Genomic DNA, 17,322 nt, shown 5'->3' with positions numbered 1-17,322 from the left:
CCCAGGTACCCTCCAGTGGGCACTGTCTGGCAGGGAGCACCAAGCCAGTCTGCTCAACTTCTGGTAGATGCTGGGGGATCCCCTGCCAGGCCCCCCATTTCCAGCAGTGACTCCCCCTGCCTATGGGCTTTATCCAGCCCCCAAGCTTCCCAGGACCAGACTCTGTTGCTCCACCCTCCCCGGCGCTGGTTAGAGCCTTGCTCCAAATCACATAGAGCGCGCAGAGAAGGCTGCCCCCTCCCCCAGCTCTGAGCACCTCCAGGGCTTCAGACTAGCTGACTCCTAGCCTCAGTCAACCACTCCCCTGCTCTCTGATGCGGCCTGACAGAGCCTGGGGCCTGAACCATGGACCCTTTACCCCCGATCACCCCGCCGAGGCCTGGCTTTGGCCTTGTGTCCCAGCAGCCTCCGTGCCTTAGCTCCCCTGTGTGTGTCAGCTGCGAGCAGAGTGTGCCTTCAGCGCATATCTGTACTTGGGACGTCAGACACGGGTCGTGGGGTGGCTTCTGGGGCTCACACCCCAGTGGCAGGGCAGCTATTTCTGGGTGGAGGCGGTGATGGCCCTTGAGGGTTTTCAAAAGCAATCCCATCCCCTTACTCTTGTCTCGAAAGAGCCCAGAGAAACTCAGAGGGCTCCCTATGAGCACTCGCCTTGGGTAGGCCTGGTGTGGGGAGAGGGAAAAAATGGGCCTGCGCTGTGGTCTCAGCCCTCCAGGAGCTCACAGTCCCGCTGCAGAGACAGATGAGCAAACTGTCCCCACCTCGTGTGGCAGCAGTCTAATAGAGGTCAGCCGCCTAGTGCCTTGCTGGCCAGGAATGGGGAGCAATTAATTCTGCCCAGAGGGTGAGGGAAGACTTCAGAAGGAAGGTGACTTTGGCCTTGAAGAAGGCAGCAGAGATCCGGCGTGTGAGGGATGAAGTCGCCAGGAAAGGGTGTTCCTAGCAGTGGGACAGCAAGGGCAAAGGCTTGGTGGGGTCACCATGTCCACCTGTCTGCAGGACGGCTTCAGGGGCAGTGTGGCAGGGCAGGGGGGTATGTCAGGAGGAGACGAGGGTGGTGATGCTGAAAAATAGAGCCAGGCCAGCTTGCAGAAGACTGCCCTTGCGGTGGGATTCTTGGTCTGCAGCATGGTAAACATCAGACTTTTACTCCATAAGCAATAGCATCCTTTCTGAGAATGGAAGTTTTCATGCACGCCCAACCTTAGAAACAGGTACGACCCAGTGAAGCAGGGGTGGGGTTGGGAGCTCCACCCACACCAGTCTTTGGGCTTCCTGATGCCCAATCAGGAAAGTTGGCCACGCTGGCGCTTTTGTGGAGCCCCTGGTATGCCTGGGAGCACAAGTGGAAAGTCCTTGCTGTGCAGGGAGGAGAGACACCACAGAGTTTAAGCAGGCATGGGGTGGAGGCAGAACTTCTTGTTAGAAAACAGGACCTGGGGAAAACCTGGAGACCAGGAGACTGAGGAGGGGATGGTTGTAAACATGCAGAAGATGCAGGCGTTGACGTGAACTGAGGAATTGGCTGGGAGGAGGCAGGAGAAGTAGGGTTGGATGTGGAGAGGTTTCCAGGATTGAGGTCTACAGGTCTGGGGAGCTGTTGGATGAGAGAGAGCCATGAGAAGTCATGGATGGTGACAGGAGTTCTAGCATGGGCCTCAGGCCTCTGGGATGCGACTGGCCAAGATGGGGAAGGTGGGGAGGGTGGGAGAGGCAGCAGGAAGTTTGTGGAGACCGGGAGGGGAGCTGATTACAACTTGAACAGCTCAGAAGTTAGGGGTGTCAATCATCCATGCAGTCAAAAATTCACTTACAATTTATAGTCAGTCCTCCAAGAACAGGGTTCCTCTGTGATGCAGCTCCTCCATCTTCACGGTTACTCCAAATCCATGGTTACTCTGTATCCGAGGTTCCTCCGTATCCGCGATTCCGCATCCCGTGGATTCAACCAACTGTGGATCCTTTGTGTGTGTGCTCAGTCGAGTCTGACTCTGCGACCCTATGGACTGTAGATCCCGTAGCACCATGTTATTTACTGTTGAAAAAAAAATCTGCATAAAAATGGACCCGTGCCGTTTAGACCCGTGTCGCTCAAGGGTCAACTGTAGTAGGGGCAGAGTTGGGCACAACTTGGGATGTTCATGTAGGAGTCGTTCCTTCAGGAGAGCATCCATTCGTTCCGTCAACGTCTGTCGAGGAGCTGCTATTTGCCAGAAGCTATTCTCGGTGCTTGGATTAACATGACAGAGAAAGCAAAACAGAAAATGCCCACCTCTTGTGCAACTTGAATTCTAAAGCAGGGGAATAAATAGCAAGCACTCTGTAACGGCCTTAATTATATGTTACAGGTAACAAGTGTGTGGAAAAAGAAAGATAAGAGGGCAGGGATGAGGCTGGTCTGGGGCACAGGCCACACCTGTAATTGTGTGATGAAGGTGGACTGCATTGAGGAGGTCACAGCTGAGCACAGAGCTCGAGGAGGTACAAGAATGCACCCCCGTGCCCATCTCAGGGAAGAGCACCCCAAGCAGGGGGACGACCCACACCAGGGGTGTACGGCGGAGGGGCAGACGAGGCCACTGCGCCTGGGGCAGCGCAGCAGCCGGCGACAGAGACACAGCAGGGCCAGGTCCTGGGGGCCTTGGCGGGCTGGGGCCACAGGAAGGATTTGTGTGTTTACTCTGAGAGAAATGGGAAGCCATCAACAGGTCCTGCACGGAGGAGGGACTTGAAAAAGTAATTTGACTTTTTAACACAGCTTCCCTCTGGCTACTCTGGTGAAAGTTGCCAGCAAGGGGGAGGGTGGCTGCTAAGAGTGGAAGCAGAGGACAAGAGGCCCCTGCAGTCCTCCAGGGGACGGGTGATGCTGGCTTGAGCCTGGGTGGTAGCAGCGGAGTGGATTCTGGGTATATCCTGAACGTAAGCCCAACAGAATATCCTGCTGGATTGAATAGGGAATGTGAGAGAGAAAGAGAGAGAGAGAGGAAGCAAGGATGCCGCCACAGTTTAGGACCAAACAATGGAAGGTCTGGATCTGAGATAAGCATGAAATATGACAGATTCCCATAGAACAAAGATCCCTGCAGAGTTCCAGAGTCAGAAGGCATCACCACCCTATTCCTTTGCCTAAAAAAGTGACACATGAACCCATGAAAGCATGAGGGAAGCAGAGCCCTTCTTCCAACACTTCTTTTTGCAAAACCAGAGGGCAGGCACAGAGGAGGAGTTTCAAAGCACCTCACTTAGGGATATTTAAGAGAGCGAGAGGGGCGAGGCCACTGGCTGTAGGACCCCCTTGTTCAAGGGCGGCTCTCAAGTGAATGAAGATCTTACAGCCCCAGCTGTCGGTGCAGGCTTTGAGAGCCGAGTCTCTAAATGCACAGACATCAGGCTCAGAAGTGCCCTGAGGTTGGCTGCCATATGCAGCTGGCAAGCTTCCCCTGAAATCAGCAGATGAATGGAGCACTTATTGATATAAATATCATCACCACAACAGCTGGGCGCCTTGCGAAAATAAACAATGACACAGCGTGAGCGTCAGAAAAGCCGCCCTCAGCACCTGGCAGGGCGGTGCTTTGAAGTGGCATCCACGTTTGTTGCCAGCGTGCCCACGCCGAGGCAGCCCATGGTGGCTCTGGCCAGTCCGGCAACAAGGACAGGTCTGCCACGGGTCCCGAGCATTGTTAGATCGCTCCCGAGAGGACCACTGCCACATCTTGAGGTTTGACTGAAGACCAACTGGTAAGGGCATGTGTTGCTGACTTTCTGTAATTTGTAGCAAAATAAGGTAGCGCAGAGGATGAGATTCCCGAGTGCTTTATTTTCTTGCACCACTGGTCAAATCTGTCTGCTTCCGCTCAGAATCCTATACCACGGCATTCAGCCAGCCACCCCCAGCCACAGGTGTCTTTCCATTCTCCATAGTGGCTGCTGTTCAAAGATAATGATGAGCAGTGGGGGCTTGAGATAAAGACTCCCAAAGCAACTTCATTGACCTTAGAGATTTTTTTTTTTTTTTTTTAAAGCTCTTTGGGACACCAAAGGGCTGTGGTCAGATTAGTCAGGCAGTATCTTAACCACAACATCTAGCGAATGATGCTGTGGTTTCTGATGGGCAGGTCAGGCAGAACCTCTTCAGTCACACCCAGTACATTGACAAGATCTCTTCCATCTTTGTGGGCCCTACAGTTAGACCAGAGTCCATGGGGAGCAGACACCAGAGAGATGCCCTCTTCATGGCCAGGCTGCACCCACCATGTGGTTCAGAAGGCTCAGGAAATCCTCAGTGCCCCACTGTGGGCAGGTCCATGTGGCAGGCAGACTGTTGCCCCCCTCCACCCCCCGCCGAAGATGTCCACATCCAAATCCCTAAATGTGTGAACTTGTTATCTTCCGTGGTAAGCAGGACTTTGCAGATGTGGTGAAGTTAAGGATCCTGAAATACGTGGGCTGTCCTGGGTTATCCATGTGGGTCTGCTGTTAGGGTCTTTCAGGAGGCAGGAGGATGAGAGTCAGGAACAGATCGTGATGATGGGAGCAGGCATTGGAGTGACGGGGCCACAAGTTGAGGGATGCTGGCCGCTGCTAAGACTGGAGAGGAGGACTGGCCTCTCCCCTGGGGACGCCAGAGGGAACACAGACAGCTCAGCTGACACCTTGACTGTAACCCTGCGAGACTCATTTCAGACTTCTAACCCCAGTTAAGAAATTTGTGTGGCTCTAAGCTACCACATGTGTCGTCATTCAGTATAGCTGCCCTGGGAAGCTAAGACAGACAGCAAAACTGAAAATGGAAATTTGGACCTGGAGGTGTGAGGGTCAGAGCCTGCACAGAGTATGAGATTGAGATCCTGGGGAAATCCAGAATCAGCCTGGGGTACAGGACTTGGAAAGCAGTTTGAGCTGGAGAAATCCATGTCTGAGTCAGGGTCCATCAGGAGCAGGGTGGGTAGAGCCAAGGAGAAGGCAGATGATCATCCCTCCAGCAGCAGGAGGCTTGCAGAGCCAGAGCGGGGGTCTCTTAAAGGTCCAGGAGCAGACTTTCTGGGCCACATTCAATCAGGCACTCGTCAGCATACATTTATGGTGAACCTTCCATGTGCTGAACACTAACCTAGACACAGCAGTGCACAAAACAGGCACAAAAAAATCCACAATACCCATGGAGCTGCTGGTCTAGTGAAGGAATGTCTGCCTCCCAGACTCCCTTGGGCATCAGACATGTTGGAGACATCTTCAGCTGAAACCATGACACCAGGACCCTCAAGCCACAGGGAGAAGCTGAGCTGGAGGCAAAAGGGATGGGAGAGCCAGGTCCAGGTAGCCTGTCCCACTGCCCCCAAGTGCTGTGGGGAGCACTGGAGGGATCAGCAGGGGATGACCAGCATGCCCCCCATCAGCCTGGAGTCAGGTGTGGGGTCAACGGGACCCAGCTCCTTCTCTTGTTTCCATAGAGTGAGTGCTGGGGCTTTTCTTGTTGTTCAGTCACTAAGTTGCGTCCGACTCTGCGACCCTGTGGACTGCAGCACGCCAGGCTTCCCTGTCCTTTACTAGCTCCCAGAATTTGCTCAAACTCATAGGGTTTGGCATGCTTGAATATTCTGCTCATTTATTATATTGGCTCTGCTTGAGGATCCCCTGAGCCTCTCAGTATTTACTTGTCACTTATTCTAGGGAGTACACTTTACCTCGCTGAAATCTTAGAGATTTTATAAACACCTTGCAATATTTCCTGTCTTCCCTCCAAAGACCTGCCACTCTGTAAGCCTTTATTTTCCAAACTATATTTACTAATTAATAATTTGTTCATCTTCCTGTATCTTTTCCACCATCAAAAGGGTCTCAATGACTCTAAAAGCAGGGTCTTGGTGTCCTCCACGAGGACAATGGTGTGACCCCCTTTGGCTTTTGAAGACCTTGGAGATAGCTCGTTGGCTGTTCCTGCCAACTTCACGGCCATCACTGTGGAATCCACTGATCTGACCAGGCCCCCTTCCTCTCATTTTGCAGGTCATGAAGCTGAGGCCCAGGCAGGCTTTGTCCAGAGTCCCACAGCCGCCCCGACCCAGGCCCAGGGCCCCCTGCCAGGGATGGTGAAGACTTTCACCACCATCTAAACAATAGGGCTTCCAGGGCCCGGGGATCTGATAAGCACCGCTTGCTGGTACCTGGGTATACGGAGCAGGAAGGAATGTGTCTCAGTTTAAAGCAAGCAAGAGCCCCAGCTTGTGTAAGAGCTGCATCGCCCAGTTCTGAACTCCTACCGGGGGAAGTCTGAGACTTCACATGATGTAAATCCAGGTGCAAAGGTGAGGGGGTGGGTGCCGAGGACATGCATTCCCACCAAGCTTCTAGAAGTGAGAGAGGCAAGCTTGTCATCCTCCCAGGAAAAAAGCGGGGGTGATGTTTCAGAGATGTCTTTTCCTATCATTGTGCCTGGAAGGCAAATAGCAAGCCCTTCTAGCCCCATTTTTATCTCAGCTTGTAAAAACACAACCTCACATGCCACCAAAATACACACAACCCCCAAGTCTGTGTCTCTGCAAGTCCCAGGTCTGACCTTTGCAAGGGGCCATATCTCTGTCTCTAAACCCACTGGAACAGAAGAATAAGGAGTCGGGAGTCAAGAGACCTGAGTTCAAGTTCTAGCCTTGCCACGTACTTGCTATGTCACCTTAAGCCAGTTAACTTGTCGAAGACTCAATGTTACCACCTGTGAAACTCTTGTACCTCAGATGGCAGCCAAATCCACTATGTCTTTGAAGGTTTACATCAAATGGGCTTTGTTTCCTCTTCCCCATTGTGTGGGAAAGCCCACTGTGCACCGCCAAGGTCTCTGGGGACTCCAAGGGGGTTCTGTGTTCACGTCCACTTCTGAGATCCGGCTCAGACTCTACTGGCGGCAGCGTGGGGCTCACGTCCCAGCAGTGCCCGTGGCTGAAGGCTGAACACCGCACATCCTCATCCCTTCCGTTTGTGTTGTAGTTTGTGGCTGTGCGGGCTCCCTCTAGTTGTGGTGCGTGGGCTTCTCATTAGAGTGGCTTCTCTTGTGGTGGAGCACCGCTCTAGGGCACATGGGCTTAGTTGCCCCAAGGTATGTGGAATTTTCCCAGACCCAGGATCGAACCCATGTCCCCTGCATTGGCAGGCGGATTCTCAGCCACTGGACCAACAGGGAAGTCTGACACATCGTCATTCTTAAACCCCACCTCGCTCCTCACTTGGCGGCCAGCGGCATGTCTTCCCCCGACCCTGTTGCCCAAACCACTTTTTTCCTCCCTCTGCCTTCTCTCTCCCTCCTCCCCCCCCCAATCTTCCACCCCTCCTCCCCGCAAAGCCCGTTCCCTTATTAAGCTGAGGAACCCAGCCATCTCTTTGTTATCTCTTTCTGAAACCGGCTATGAACCTTTGCCTTCCACCCACCCTACCTTCCTCTGTAGATATTTTCCTAAACTCCCTGTTTCCTTCCTGGAAACAAGCTCTGATGCACCCATCATAAGAGTGAGTTTCCACCTACTACATGGAGTTGCAGTATTTATCTTGTGAATGGAGAGGTGGACGGAGGAGGGGGGCGCATGTGCTTTTCTCTCTCCCCCCACCCCCGCTCTCACATCCTCCTCGTCCCTAAGTCTGTCTTTCTTACTGGCCACAGTATTAAACCCAATATGTTTCGATCTCTTTGTGGAATTTATTTTAGGAAGTTTCATCATTACTGATCTGAATTTCAAAACCAATTTAGGTAACACACTTTTCTCCTAAAAACACTAGTAATTCATTTCACCTTTAGGTGGCCTGGGATTGATTCCCTCCTATGGATCGCAAGGACCTTGATAATACAGGCTTTCATTTCTGGAAGCTGTATTACTTGGCTTTTCTATTTTATCAAAGTACTTATTAATTAATGAAAGTCATAACTGAGGTGCACAGAAATACACTTGAGGATTGTTTATTCCAAAAATAGGCCCATATTGCTAGATTTAAATCATCAGAACGTGTTTATTTCAGCGACTAACAAGCTTTCTGATTCCATCAGCAAGAAAATGATGTCTAACTGAGAGGCGACCTTCATGTTTGTTAGATTTCACGTGTGAACACGCACCCCCGTAGGACATCTTTCCGTGGCCCAAGCAGCAGTGGAAATCACTAGGTGGAATAATGCATGGCAGCTGTTCCAGGACTGTCCACACAGGCTTCATGACTTTTGCTTGGTTTAACTTGTTCTGACAATAAATAGCAAAAGACCCTCTGCTTTTCCAGAAGTACAGCCGTTTCGAAATCAGCAGCAGCTGCTGCACCAGCGTCCCTCCCCGGCCCCCCAGGTGTGGTCATCAGCCCACCCGAGTGCATTTGCAGTGGCGAGGCCCTCCCTATGGGCAGACAGCACCACCCCTCCCAGAGGGATGGGTAAGAAAGAGAGGGATCAAGGTAGGAAGAGGCTGGGCTAAAGAACTGGACTCTACCATGGAGACATAGCCACTTAAAATCTCCCATCTAAGGAACAGAATACCAAAGTGTTTCTGAGTGTATGTGTGATCCCAGGTCAGCTAGGTCCTTGTGGGTTTAGAGAAGTAAGTGGGCTTCTTTGAAACCCCTATTTCCAGGGCCTGAAGAAACCATAAACTCTTCTCCCCAAGTTTCTGTAACCCTTTGTTTCTTTTGTAAATTTAAGTTTTTTATGTAATTTTTTGGGTGAAATATTTTAATTAATTTTATTGGAGTATAGTTGATTTACAATGTTGTGTTAGTTTCTGCTGTGCAGCAAAATGAGTCACTTATACAAACACGTATATCCACGCTGTTTACATTCTTTTTCCATAGAGGTCATTACAGAGTACTGAGTAGAGTTCCACGTGCTATAGAGTAGGTACTCGTTAGTTATTATTTTATATATAGTAGTGTATATAATGTCAGTCTCCCAATTTATCCCTCCTGTCCTTTCCCCCTTCGTAAAATACGTTGTTTTCTACGTTTGTGACTCTATTTCTGTTATTACTCAGCCATCGAAAAGAGTGAAATAACGGCATTTGCAGTAGCACGGATGGACCTAGAGACGGTCACACTGAGTGAAGTAAGTCCAGAGAGAGACAAATGCCGTATCATATCATGTATACATGGAATCTAAAAAACGGTACAGATCAACTTACAGAATTTTAAAGGTTACTTTCCATTTACAGTTATTACAAAATGCTGGCTGGATTCCCCATAATCCGTCCTTGTGCCTGTCTTACACCCAGCACTCGGTCCCTCCCACTCCCCCACCCGTTGGTGACCAGTAATCGGTTCTGTATGTCTGAGACTTCTTTTTCGTTATACTCACTGGCTTGTTGTATTTTCTGGATTCCACGTGTAGGTGATACCACACGGTCATCTGCAAACAGTGACAATTTTTACTTCTTCCTTTCCAGTTCTGATTTTCTTTTTCTTCTCTTGATTGCCATGGCTACGATTTCCAATACTGTGTTGAATAAGTGTGGAAAGAGTGGGCGTCGTCTTGTTCCTCACCTTAGAGGAAATGTTTTCAGGTTTTCACTGCTGAGTGTGATGTTAGCTGTGGGTTTGTCCTATATGGCCTTTATTATGTTGAGGTATGTTCCTTCTATCCCTACTTATTGGAGGGTTTTTATCGTAAGTGGGGGTGTTGGATTTCATCATAAGCTTTTTCTGCATCTATTGAGATGATCATGTGGTTTTTCCTCTTCGGTTGTTTATGTGGTGTATCACACGGATTGACTTGCAGATATCAAAAAACATCCTTCCATCCCTGAGATAAATCCCTCTTAATCATGGTGTATGATCCCTTTAATGTATCATTGGATTTGGTTTACTAGTATTTTGTTGAGGATTTTTGCATATACATTTAATCAATGATATTGACCTGAGTGTTTTTGTCTTCTGTGATATCTTTGTCTGGTTTTGGTATCAAGATGATGCTACCCTTATAGAATGAGTTCAGAAGTTTTCCTTCCTCTGCAGTTTTTTTGAATAGTTTCAGAAGGACAGATATTAACTCTTCTCTAAATGTTTGGTAAAAGTCAACTGTGACGCCATCTGGTCCTGGAATTTTGTTTGTTGGGCATTTTTTAATCACTGACTCAATTTCATTACTGGTAACTGGTCTGCTCATATTTTCTGTTTCTTCCTAGCTCAGCCTTGGGAGATTGTACCTTTCTAAAAATTTAGCCATTTCTTCTAGGTTGTACATTTTATTGGCATGTTATTGTTCATAGTAATTTTTTTTTATCCTTTGTATCTTTTGTAGTGTCAGTTGTAACTTTTTTCATTTCTGATTTTGATTTGGGCCATCTCCCTTTTTTTCTTGATGAGTCTGGCTCAAGTTTTACCAGTTTTATCTTTTAAAAAAAACCAGCTTTAATTTCATTGAAAATTTAAGTCTCTATTTCTGCTCTGATCCTTATGATTTCTTTCATTCTCCTATTGATAATTTTGGGGGTTTGTTCTTCTTTCTCTGGTTTCTTTAGGTATAAGGTTAGGTTGTTTAAGATTTTTCTTGTTTCCTCAGCTAAGTTGGTATCACTATAAACCACTCTCTGAGTGTTGCTTTTTTCTGTGTCCCATATGTTTTGGATCATCTTCTTTTCATTTTTCTCTAGACATTTTTTGATTTCTTTGGTAACATATTAGTTAGCCTCCACGTGCTTGTGTTTTTTGCAGTTTTTCTTGTCGTTGATTTCTAGTCTCGCATAGTGTTGTGGTAGGAACAGACGCTTGATCTGATTTCAACTTTCTTAAAGTTCCTGAGTTTGTTTGTGGTCTAGCACGTGCTCTATCCTGGAGCTCTATCCTGGGCCTCTATCCTGGGCTTCCCTTGTGGCGCAGCTGGTAAAGAATCTGCCTGCCATGCAGACCATTCCCCAGGCACTGGAATATAATGGATGTTGTGCTGCTTTTGGATGGAATGCTCTCTGTGTGTTAATTAAATATATTTGCTCTAAGGTGTCATCTAAGGACTGTGTTTCCTTATCGATTTCCTATCTGTATCATCTGCCCATTGACAGGAATGTTAAAGTCCCCCACAACTATTGTGTTACTGTCGATTTCTCCTTTTGTGTCTGTTCATATTTGTTAGATGCTTCTTTGTTGGGTGCATATTTACAACTGTTGTGTATTCTTCTTGGATTGACCCCTTGATCATTTTGCTGTGCCCTTCTTTGTATATTGTAACGGTCTTCAAAGTATTTTGTCTGATATAAGTATTGCTACTCTGGATTTCTTTTGATTTCCATTGGCATAGAATACCGCTTTCCATCCCCTCACTTTTAGTCTGTATGTCTCTCTAGATCGGAAGGGAGTCTCTTGTAGTCTCTTGTATAGGAGTCTTGTTTTGTATCCCTTTAGTCTATGTCTTTTGGTTAGAGCATTTAGTGCATTTACATTTAAGGTACTTATCAATATGTATGTTTGTATTGCCTTTTTAATTATTTTGGATTTGTTTTTATAGGTTTTTTTTTCCCCTTATGGATTTTTTCTTTTTTGTGTGTATATATTATAGATTTTTGGTTTGTGGTTACTATGAGCTTTTTGTATAGTAGTCTATATGTGATTATTTTAAGTTGACAATCCCTTGATTTCAAATGCACCTTTAAAACCCTACATTTGTACTCTCCTCCCCTCATGACTACTGTTCGGATATAGATGGTTTTACTCCTTTTATCCTCCCTGATAGCTTTGTGTGGGGCTGACTGCCTACCTTTATGCATGTTTGCCTTTACTGGTGAGCTTTTGCATTTTTGTAATGTTGTTTCTTGCCATGGCCTTTTCTTTTTCTCCTAGAGATTCTTTAACATTTGTTGTAAAGCTGGTTTGTTGACGCTGATCTCTTCTAGGTTTTGGCTATCTGTAAAGTTTTTGCATTCTCCATCAAATCTGAATGAGAACCTTGCTGGGTAAAGTATTCTTGGCTGCAGGTTTTTCCCTTTATTGCTTTAAATATATCATGCCGCTTGTGACCAGCAGAGTTTCCACAGAAAAGTCAGCTGACAGCCTCTCGTAGGAATTTCCTTTCTGTTGTTTTCCCCTTGCCGCTTTTAGCATTCTCTTTTTGTCATTTGAATTGGTGTGTCTTGATGTGCTCCTCCTTGGGTTAGTGCTGCACGGGGCTCTGCTCTTCCTAGACTTGGGTAATTGTTTCCTTTCCAAGGTTAGGGAAGTGTTTAGCTATTGTATCTTATTTTCTCCAATATTTTCTTCAAATTTTTTCTCCTCCTGGGATCCCTATAATGCGACTATTAGCACACTCTGTGTTGCCCCAGACGTCTCTTAAGCTGTCCTCACTAGCTGCCGGTTAGCCTATTAGTCATGAGGCGCCAGAGCCCGGGGGTCTCCTGGGCCAGTGCTGACCCACTGGCGGCTGGAGTCGAGGCCTTGAGGCTGCTCAGGCTGTTACCTGCCCACGGGCAGAGCCCGCTCCCGGCTGCAGAGCCCAGGGATGCCCAGGCTTCTTTCAAGCTGGGGGGGGAGGGCACAGTTGGGTATAGGGTTCTGGGTACCCCAACGCTTGTATTGGCCTGTTAGTGGGTAGGGCCAGGGCCCACAGGCTGTGGGATCATAGTTTTCTTGTATCTGGTGTTTGTCCCCCCGTGGGTGAGGCTGGTCTAGAAGCTAATTTGGGCTTCCTGCAGAAGAAGGGATGGGTCTGTGTCCTCACCTGTTCAGTTGTCTGGCCTGAGGCGCACTGGCATCTGCAGGCTTTCGAGTGGGGCTGATGAGCCAGGGTGGCGGCAGCAGTGTTCACACAGCAGGATGCTCCCCAGGATGGCTGCCACCGCTGTCTGTGTCCCCAGAGGGAGCCAAAGCTGCCCCCCCCCTTTGGCCTTGCAACCCAGTGCGTGTGAGATTATGTGGGGACCCTTTACCAGTGAGGCCTCTAGTCCTGTGGGACTCCCAGAATCAAGCCCCATTGGCCTTCAAAGACAAATGCTCTGGGGGATTGTCTTCCCAGACCCTCAGGCTGGGGAGTCCAACATGGGGCTCAGAACTCACTGCAGTGAGAGAACCTCTACAGTATAATTATCCTCCAGTTTGTGGGTATGGGATTTGATTCTATCCCAAGTTCACCCATTCTGCCTCTTTTCATTGTGAGTCCTTCTCTGTGTCTTTAGTTGTAGAAGATCTCTCTGGTAGGTCCCAGTCTTCTTCCCTGGTGGTGTTGGTTCTGCAGATAGTTGTGATTTTGGTGTGCTCAGGAGAGGAGTTCGGGGTCTTTCTACACCACCGTCTGAGTCGCTGTCCTATAAACTGTGCTCATGGTCTGGTCTCAGCTCCACTCTTAAGTCATCAAGGGAGCAAAGCTCAGCTTCTCGCTGACATCTACAAGAAAGCCATGCACACTGAGCATTGTCTATGTTGTTATAAATTTACCTAATGTTTAGGAGTGGGGGAAGTCAGATGACACCCTGACTCACCTTCAGCCCTTTCAGTGGTTCTCTTATGCTCCTATTTTTCCTCTTCCCTCCCTGGGTCCTGCTCCAGAACCACCCACAGGCCTCTCCCCTTTGACATGCAGAACAGTTCCCAGAACCTATCCCAGATACCATCTGTCCCCACTGCTCCATCAGGCTGGCTGGTCAGGAATTTTCACAGGAGCAGTCCTTTGAGTATCCTAAAGAGAAATTTTCATACAGGCTGCTAAGTGGGAAGGAAAAGACCCTTTACTTTAGCCATCTTGTTTTGCATGACCCTCTCCCACACCACCTAATAATTACAGCTGCCATTTATTGAGTGCTCACATGCTAAATAGGCACATTCAGGTTCACAGCCATTCTTCACTTAACCTGGAGAAGCTAAAGGTTTGGCCAAGTCACTCAGCTAGAGAGTGAGAGGGCTGGGATTTGAACCCAGGGTGCTTCAGCCAGGAGCCCCATTAACCTTCTGCTAACTGCATTCACAGGCCCAAATGGTGGTACCCACTGAGGCACAACCCCAGCACTTGGACACAGGACGGTCTTGAGCTGAACCTTAGAGGACACTTCTTACTCATGAGGATCATTTCCCTGCCCCCCAAAGGCCCCCGGGAACAGCGCACTGGCTTCCCCATTCCCACTCCCATCTCCCACGGCTAGGTTAGGTGCAGCATCCCAGGCTGGTGGAGACCCTGATGATCTCTGACAGCTTAGACACCACATCTGCCCACCCATCACCCAGCTGAGCATCACCCACACCACTGCTGATGTGGACTCACAGATTAGGGAACTCGAGTGAAAGGCCAGCTCCGATGCAGCATCAGAAGGACCCTGCAACCTTCCCCAGGCCTCTAGGCAAGATGGAGAGTGACCTGGAAAATCAAATGCAGAGATGTGTCCCAAAATATAGGAGTCTTGTTTGAGGCAGAGTAGAATCTATTAGTTTGAGAAATTGGTCTGGAAATCTTATTAAAAGAGACAAATCATCCCACATTCTCTCCAGACTGAGAATATTGGAGATAATAGACTTTCCTTGACACTTCAGACCCATGGAGCTCATGTCAGGATCACAGCCAACCTCTGGCAAGGCACAATTCAAAGCAGGTAATAAAGGCAATTATTTTTTTTTAAATTGGCAGTTCTGATTAATTCTGATTTCTCCGGCCAGCCACAGACTTATCTGTACCGGTCCCTCATTACTGTGAAGGTTGCAGGGCAGAAGAGCCAATGGCAAAGAGAAATGAAGTTCAAGTTGTGGATTTGTCATTACTGCACAGCTCAGCAGATGACTGTCCAGCCACAAAGGCCACTGTGTCCAGCACTTTCCACCTACACACACGCACCCTTTCTCAATATTATTAATTAGCAGCCAGTGGGGACGCCGGGAAAGCCAGGCACCATTGCATCATGAAACTTAATCTTGCTTACCTTTGCCATTTAAGAGGGGTGATAAGAGGCAGACTTCTTCAAGTCTGTACATTAGCTATGATCATTACTGTTATTTTTGTTGAACACTGCAAGGTTCGAGAATGACATGAATCACTGGAATGTGGTGGGTGCTGGCACCCTGCTAAGGCCTTTCTTCCCACGTGTTTTCTCCTTATCCTGAAAGCAACCCTACAGGACAAGGGTTGCCAATGTTCTCTGCAGAAAGAAACAGATAGGAAATACTTTAGGTTTTGCAGGCTCTGTGGTCTCTGTCACTACTACTCACATCTACCATTAGAGCTTGAAAGAAACCATAGAAAATATGTAAATGGAGAATATACCTGAACTTCCTTTACAGACTCAGACAGCTGGCCAGGTTTGGCTAGTGGGCCATGGTGTGCGTGAACAAAGGGTATCCCTAAGCTGGAGTCCGGGCCCCACAGCTGGGAGACATGTTCTTCTCCTCTCTCCCCCCACTCATCCATGCTGGCTGTAGTGCTGGAGAAAGGACAGAATCAAACAAGGTTTTGCATGTGATGCCCAGGGTGAGTTGGCTGTCAGCAAAAGAAACACTGATCACTTTCAGGAAACGCCTGCCTCCGTGGTGGCTGTGAGGATTGCTGGGGTTGCTGTGGATCCCCTCTGTCCATTTAGCTCCTCGTCTGCAAGCTCAGCCTAGGCCGAGGCAGACCCCACTGAGACTCCTGCATCTCCAAACCTTTGATGGGTCTTTGAGTCTCAGCTACATCTTCTGGGAAGTCCTCAGATGAAAAGGCTTTCTAAAACATGGCCTCTTCGTCCACGCTGGGGTGGTCCCCATGAGCCTGCAGCCCAGCCTTAGCTCTCCTCTGTACCCTGGACAGTGTCCATCTCTGATCACACCTGGGAGTTGCTATGGGCATCTATGCCCCTTGGGAACCAGAAGTTGAGGGATCAGGCTTTGCCCTTCTCTGAGCCACATCCCCTGCCACCAGCCTTAACATTCTTTCCTGAACTAAAGTCATCCAGTGAGTCAGCAGAGACAGGGGCATCAAGTGTCTGTCTCTTACTCTTGATGACACTACAAACTTAAGAGACAATTTAGGATCTTAGACCAGACTCTCTCAGTCTCTGCCCTATGAGACTTGGGGCCAGATTCCTCTCCAGAATACCATCACAGACACTAGAGGGTATTTAGTGGCATCCTGACCTCTACTCATTAGATGGACATTTTTGACCATCAAAAATGTCCCCTGGGTGACAAAGCAACCTCTTCTGAGAAGCGTCATCTTGGGGTGAGAAGCAACAACTGCTTTTTGCTCCCTGCTGCAGGTTCTAATTTCCAATTCCCCCAAAAAGGAAAAATAGCAGCCAAGATCCCTCAGCCTCACAGTACCATGTTACATTAGCTCTTGGTGCGAGGTAAGCATTATTAGCCCCATTTTACATACAGGAAAACTGTCTCACACAGCTAGTAAGCAGCAGAGACTGGACTTGGACCCAAGCCTGTCTGATGTCAAAACCTACATATATATTTAAATCTACTCATGATCTGATGATGAAATGAACACTCTGAAGGTTTTCCTAGAATGGAGAGAAGTTGTAGCTGCTCTTCCCTCAGTGTTCTAATCCTGACAGCACCGTGTCAAGGTAGCCTATATCCTCCCCATTTTACAGATGGGGAAAACCAAGGCCCAGCAAGCCTAACAGATGGTTTGAAATCAGCACAGCAAAGATGTTTAAGCCCAGTGTTTCTGTGTTCAGAGCTCTGACTTTTCAAACCCGCCCCCTCCCAAAAAAATGGTGGCTGTTGCCCAGTGGGAAAGCTGAACCTGATTTCCTACACAGTACTCTACCTTTCTAGCCAACGTGTCCCGCAGGCTCGGGGATAAGTGAAACCAACACCCCGCCCCAATCCATGTCCTTGGCCTCTTTCTGTGAGCCCTCTCCTTGCCTCAGCTCTGTATGCAGTACTGGCCTGAGAAGACGTCGGGGTGCTACGGGCCCATCCAGGTGGAGTTCGTCTCGGCAGACATCGACGAAGACATCATCCACAGGATATTCCGCATCTGTAACATGGCTCGGGTGAGTGTACGGCCACTGCTGCGTCCTGGGCTCCTCCTTCCGAAACAGATGGATGCTGCTGGGAGGACCCCGCCGGAATCAGTGCTGTGCTCTCCTGATCCGCCTGTCCTCGGGGAAGTGATGCCTCTGCCAGTTCTGGCTCCAGACCTGGCAGTGGCTCCCACACACAGAGCCACGCAGGGGGCATCCGGCCGGCCAGCTGCCTGTTCCCTGACATGCTGGCTGCTGTGTAGACAAAACTTCTCAGAGCACGGCGCTTCCCTGCCGTGCCGCGTGGCATGGGCATGAGTTAATGCAGCCTTTGAGTGGGTCCAGTAAGCTTTAGGCTAGCTGGGAAGTAAGTTGGGAAACAAGTTTCTTTCATGAGGAATTTCACCGCTGGGTGAAGGAGTTATTGGGTGGGAGGGAAGAG

General features: G+C 48.8%; 1 protein-coding gene and 1 long non-coding RNA gene across 3 annotated transcripts in view; one reads left to right on the top strand and one right to left on the bottom strand.

Annotated features, from left to right (window-relative positions):
• PTPRT (protein tyrosine phosphatase receptor type T) overlaps positions 1-17,322 on the top strand; it is a 1,142,536-nt gene that overhangs the window by 1,121,483 nt on the left and 3,731 nt on the right. For both annotated transcript variants that reach the window (XM_055545060.1, XM_055545059.1), the window contains one exon: positions 16,785-16,910. In XM_055545060.1, coding sequence (XP_055401035.1) covers positions 16,785-16,910 — 126 coding nt within the window. The remainder of the gene's footprint in view (positions 1-16,784; positions 16,911-17,322) is intronic.
• Positions 8,415-16,821, bottom strand: LOC129625958 (uncharacterized). The gene is made up of 6 exons (XR_008701674.1): positions 16,682-16,821; positions 15,188-15,344; positions 14,847-15,062; positions 14,198-14,290; positions 13,551-13,618; positions 8,415-13,326 (listed from the first exon to the last, which is right to left on the bottom strand). It is a non-coding gene; the product is annotated as an uncharacterized LOC129625958 (long non-coding RNA).

Source organism: Bubalus kerabau, chromosome 13 (genome assembly GCF_029407905.1).
Source record: "Bubalus kerabau isolate K-KA32 ecotype Philippines breed swamp buffalo chromosome 13, PCC_UOA_SB_1v2, whole genome shotgun sequence".
Classification (NCBI taxonomy): Eukaryota; Metazoa; Chordata; class Mammalia; order Artiodactyla; family Bovidae; genus Bubalus; species Bubalus kerabau.
The sequence above is the reverse complement of the archived record's forward strand: the minus strand, read 5'-3'. Positions and strand labels throughout refer to the sequence as shown.